Here is a 6,000-nt window from a genome sequence, read left to right on the forward strand (position 1 = left end):
CTCACTCTCTGATGAGGAAGAGATCTGACGACGGGCATCTGAAGGTGGACAGGGAGGTGGCGCCACCGTGTGGCTAGCCAACTGAACACCAGCAGAAGAGGGAGTACTCCCGCTAGACCCGAGATGCTAGCTATAGCACCGGGATCCATGACGCTCTCGCTGCTGTCGCCCTAGCCATAGCAGTGTGCGGCCTACCCTGAGCTGTATCAGGGTTAGCCACTCGCCGCCGGGTTGGGTAACAACTGGTGGTACTGCTTGCCCAACGCTAGGCGGCACTTGCCACGGTGCTAGACCGTGGAAGAAACCACCCTGCGGCGGATACCACGGGCATACCCTGTTGGTAGCTGACCCTGAAAGGATCCGCCACCAGGGAAACCCCATGGAGCGGCAGTACCAGTACCGCCTCCCCCTGTTGCCACAGAGACTGTGGTAACCAGGGCAGTACTGCGGTACCTGCGTGGTTGTAGCGTAGGTGCCCGGTAGGGCTCGGCCGCGCACCACTGTACCCATGCCTCACAGCGCCCCGCTAGAGGATCAAGCCGTGTGTATGGGTACCCGCTATACTGGCTGTCCCTTGGCTAAAAGGAGCTTGCCTAGTATCACGGGTAGCTGAGCGTGTATACCCCCGATCAGTCACCTCGCTACCTGAATAGGCAGTATCAATCAATGGAGCCATGCTCCGCTGAATAGATAGTGATCGATCATAAGAGGGTAATTGACCCATTGACTGTAATGGATCACCCACGCTCTGCTGGCTCTCGAGGACATAAGTGGGTTGTTGATCAGCCAGGCTGTTCAAACTACCTACCCTAACCTCTTGAGCCTCGCCAAGGTCGCTGTGTGTGGCGGACCACTCACGGCAGCTATGGGCGCGTGCATAGTGGCTACCACTGAAGTCAAGCCGTAGCTTCGTCTCGGTAGCTGCCACTGTTTGCACTTGGGTCGCTGTCCCGTGAGAGACTGCGAGCCCAACCCCGTATAGCCGCTAGCCAGTCCCGGAGGACAGCCGGCAGCCATTCCAAGGCCCAGGGAATCACTCGGCGGTCCCACCATGGAACGCTGCCGTGTGACCACCCCAGTTGGTTCTGCTAAGACTACACCTGAAGCGTTAGCCCCGCTATTGTCTCTGCTAAACCCATGCACGTTTTCATTCGACCCTTGCGGGGAACGAAAAGCGTGCTGCGTGCCGTGGCTCAACCCAGGCAAGCCCGGGGCTCCACTGGCACGCTGCGTGCTACAGCCCGGCCGAGGCAAGTCCGCTGCACGCTGTATGCTAGGATTCAACCCAGGCAAGCCCGGGTACCCTTGGCATACTGTCCGTCGCCGGCTACTTCGCTGGTGCTAGACCCGCTCGTTCGCCAGCAATAGACGGGTGTCCACCTGCAAGAAGCTCGCTAGAGATCCCACTGGTAGACTCGTACTCGCCTGTTAGGGCAAGTACCGCCCTGCTGCCTGCTACTAGCTTAGCGTTAAGTCAGTGCTTTCGCTGGCTGCTAGGCCTTCGGGCTCGCTAGCAGTCCCGGAGGGTCCGCCTGCTTGCCGGGACCGGAGCCCCAGAGGTTACCTTAGCGTGGCCCTTGCCGCCTCGCTAGTACCTACCATATCAATCTTACCTGTAGGCTTCTGTTTCTTAGTCTTCGTCTTCTGTCTGTGTCGAAGACCTAAACTAGCGCTACTTTCTAAATCCTCGAAGTGGATGTCCGATAAGCCTATGCAAAAGGAAGCACACTTATTTGATTTAGAGCAATCCCTGTGGGAGTAGCAGAGTGGATGCGGGTCCCACTCTGGTACAAGGGAAGGGCATGATTGACAAGGCCTAGACATTGTAGTAATCGGGAGCGTACAGCACTACCCCCGAACACAAGCTCAAGCCCAATAAACAGACCCACACGCACAGTGGCTGGCGCTGATGTAGTGGTAGGATATACAAATATATATACACGGGGTTGAACAACTGAAAACCTTTTGGGGAAGATTTGTCAGGCTGGTCCTTCGAAACCCACCGAACTCTTAGCAGTAACTCGTCATCAGACGCAGTACTGAAAGATATAACGATAGAGCACACCATAAACATAGCGATAATCACTCACCATACATGTATACACAGTACTGTACAAACATCTATTGTAACTTACTAGTCTGTTATAGTTGTTTTACGTGAGAACAAAAATAAAATGGCGTCCTAAGGGCGGCCATTTTGAAAACGTGTGTACCGTATATGAGCGGAAACACACATACAAGCTAAGTTTTTGGATCGTTTTTGTCACTTTTCTAGCGAAAAATGTCGTCAAAACTATCTCCCTAGCGACTATACTGGTTGGTTTTTACCTCAGTGTAACAAACAAACTGTATATCTAAATCCTTTGGTTCAGTAATGATACTTAGCGTTGGTAAAGAAAAATCCACACGTCTATCTCATCTAGAAACCAAGGAGGATAAGGGATGATTATCGTGTGTGACGTCACCGAATGGGTGAGTCCACTCGGGGATCGGGGGTTTTGTTATTTATTCATTTATGTGGGACAAAATGACTATTGGTTTTTCCGCATCTCGGGATCGATGCAAGAAGTATCTTAATCAACATCGAAGCGGTAAGATCGACCGGTGTACTGAGTCTGGGAAGATTTACTCTGACTACGGCTCATCGCACAACCCAGGAAAGCGCGCTCCTAATTTAAGTGGCTAATTGCAGTGTTATAATCACACATGATTTTAACAAAAGGCGGCTACACAGGAAAGCTGCAGGATGGCGCACACCTTCCTGTGTAAGGGAATTTCAAAAGAGCCCTTATTGATATAAATGATACAATAGGGGGAGCCTACTTTTGAAGGTATGAATCATTTGATAAACATTGTGCCAAGAGCTCTTGCCAACATGCTTTTTCTGAGAAAGTTTCCATATTACACTGAATTAATAGCGATTAAAATACAACTCTAGAGGAAATTAAATTAATCCCAAGTTTAATACTTTTGCTCTTCTCTGCTTTGCATACACATACTAACTTATGGGTACACTTGATATACATTGATGCCAAACATATTTGTACTCAATTGAAAAAGTAAATTTCGAAATTGTTAACGTATCTTGCAGCAAAAAAAAAAAAAATTTCAGGTAAACACTGGGATGAATTATAAAATAATAATTAAAGTTAAAATTCAACATTATCAACATATGCTGACCCTAATTTAATACTTCCCCTTTTGACCATGTTGACCAACTCTACAATGTATAAGAGGCTGATTAGGCAACATGCCTAGTTTTGTTTAAGGCAAGCAAAGACAAATTAAACAAATCAAAGAAACATAAATTTACAGAACATACGTACCGTATTTCGCCAAATAGTCGCCCCCCCTCAAATAAACGCCCCCACCACTTTTTTCAACCAAGATGTTTAAAAATGCCGATATTTCCATGCTATCTTGTGCATATAGTAAGCTTACCAAGTTGCCAACATGGTCGATAATAGTGTCAATAATTGGCGAAAATCTGGATCAGAAACCCGGAAGTGAGCCAGAAGTCAGTGTTTCTAGTTCATAGTTCGTCATTTTAGCATGTGTTTTTACTTTACCTAATGATTTTAACGGGAATTATCGTTCTAAAATTGACCTTGAATAAACGCCCCCCCTTGGGAAAATGTAACGCCCCCGGGGGCGTTTATTTGACGAAATACGGTATATATTTGGATCAGAACTGAAATGGAAAATTTTTGATTTATTAACATTTTGTATAGTAAACCAGAAATGTTTCAGTTTCAGACTTGCCTTTTTGATGAAGTACCAACCATCAGTTTTTACTGCAATCCCTTCAGGATGCCGGTTGATCTATGATGCAGTTACCCCAGGCAGTCAGTGGCATAATCGGGTTTTCGGAACCAGGGGGGCGTGGCACAAACTTGTTAATGTACCAACGGAAATATGTTTTGCCAACGGAAGTTTCAAAAAATGTCATTTTCCACAAATTTTCCTGTTCATAATTATTAACTGCCATGTACCGATGGCCTAAGACCGCCCCTGCCCCCACCCCCGCGGGCAGTTACTATTTGCTTTTCATCCATAGGACATACGTTCCAAAACAACAACAATGTTCATACCAACAGATACAAAGTCAAACAAACAAACAAAAAATTTCAGTAGAATCTGAATTGAAATTTGAATGCAATACTTACTCGTCATCAGTAAACTGTTTACCGCCAGTAAATCCAAACCGATCCGTCTTAACAAGCGGAGGGTCCTCAAATATCTCCTCCTTTGGTTGCGTGGATTGCAAGTCTCCATTAGCCATTGTATCATTGTTGGCTGTCTCGTTATGTGAAGCGCCCCCAGCGGCTCGCATAGGGGGCGGTGCTGCAGCAGCTGCTGCTCCAGCCTCAACTTGAGGCTTTGGGGTGGTGACAACAGCTTCTACCGTCATTTCAGTAGCCATGTTGCGAGCGGTCGGTCACTGTCGTGTTATAAATCCACTTTGTGAAATAATGGTCACATAACTTCAGCACTTTCTGCAAGGAATGGATAGAGAAATTCTTGATAAACATACGGTACGGTACTGTTTTTTTGTCTCAATTTGGATGTACCATATTCTCTCTTTAAGTTAATGCCCCCACTAATAAACGCCCATACCGAAATACAGAAATTTTCATGCCATTGTAAGTAAGCTTATACATGTAAGTAAGGCCAAGTAAAAAGAATATGTAAATTTTGAAATTTCAAAAAATGTTGCGCACCAGGAGCGTCCGGGCGTGTGTTCAAGAGAATACTCGTATGTGTTACGTTCGCTGCCGGCTTATCTTCTTAATAAAACTATGAAATCACACAATTATCACACCATCAAGGAAAGTTTTACAATAATTCTTAGACTTAGAGTCCTTTTATTCCTCTCTCCATCCTCTCTCCTCCTTTTTGAATTCCTTCCACTTATTATTTTTCCTCATTTCCCCTCGCGCAGCTCTTCCTCAAACATAAATGCTCACCGCGTCGCTCCCCTCAAGACAACGCCGCGTTACATCGCGGAAATCCTATTAATATCATGACAACTTTGTTGATGTTTTCTTTAGCGATTTTCCAGTTTCTTTCTTGAAAACTTTGTTGATGTTTTCTTTGGTAATTTTCAGTTTCTTTCTTGAAAACTTCGTTGATGTTTTCTTTGGTAATTTTCAGTTTTTCTTCTTGAAAACTTCGTTGATGTTTTCTTGGTGATTTCTTTGAGTTTTTCTTAGGCTATTTCTTGGAAATGGCGTACCTGTAGATTTACTTTTTCCGCTGCCACCATGTTACGTTCGCTGCCGGCTTATCTTCTTTAGAATAAAACTATGAAATCACACAATTATCACACCATCAAGGAAAGTTTTACAATAATTCTTAGACTTAGAGTCCTTTTATTCCTCTCTCCATCCTCTCTCCTCTTTTTGAATTCCTTCCACTTATTATTTTTCCTCATTTCCCCTCGCGCAGCTCTTCCTCAAACGCAAATGCTCACCGCGTCGCTCCCCGCACAACGCGCGGCGTAACACCGCGGAAATCCTATTAATATCATGACAATATGGTACGTTAGTTTAGTTCATTTGACCTGGGACTGGAGTTTTTCGTACTTTCGGATCCATACTGGCCTATTTGGGTACACATATTTTCAATCTTTTTGGTACAGTATACTTTGGGTTGTTAAAGATGGAGTGTTTTTCAAATTAAGTGCAGATTTTTCATAATTTTTTTTGCAAAATTTCTTGTATTATTACTTTAAATAAAATGATACCGGTATAAATTTTGAACCAAATCCTATTAAATTTTATTTTAAAAAAACAACAAAAATGTGACACAAAAAAACAAATAAATTGTAAACAGGTTTTTCTTTGCATATTTATTTGTTTTTTACACCATTCGAACTGTATGTTGTGTCACATTTCTGCTGTTTTTAAATATACCCGGATGTGTAACACTGACCAGGGGTCATGCATGAATCAAATCCATGGGATCCGACAGGGCCGATGATACACATTCGATGGATGT

At 44.6% G+C, this 6,000-nt stretch overlaps 1 protein-coding gene across 2 annotated transcripts in view; it reads right to left on the reverse strand.

Annotated features, from left to right (window-relative positions):
- LOC140164981 (uncharacterized) overlaps positions 1–6,000 on the reverse strand; it is a 128,662-nt gene that overhangs the window by 116,628 nt on the left and 6,034 nt on the right. The window contains exon 2 of one of the 2 annotated variants that reach the window (XM_072188387.1): positions 4,167–4,492. In XM_072188387.1, the coding sequence (XP_072044488.1) occupies positions 4,167–4,423 (257 nt within the window). In that variant the 5' untranslated portion in view covers positions 4,424–4,492. Of the gene's footprint in view, positions 1–4,166; positions 4,497–6,000 lie in introns of both variants that reach the window. The other variant, XM_072188386.1, reaches the window with a different exon arrangement.

The sequence above is a fragment of the Amphiura filiformis genome, chromosome 11 (genome assembly GCF_039555335.1).
Source record: "Amphiura filiformis chromosome 11, Afil_fr2py, whole genome shotgun sequence".
Classification (NCBI taxonomy): Eukaryota; Metazoa; Echinodermata; class Ophiuroidea; order Amphilepidida; family Amphiuridae; genus Amphiura; species Amphiura filiformis.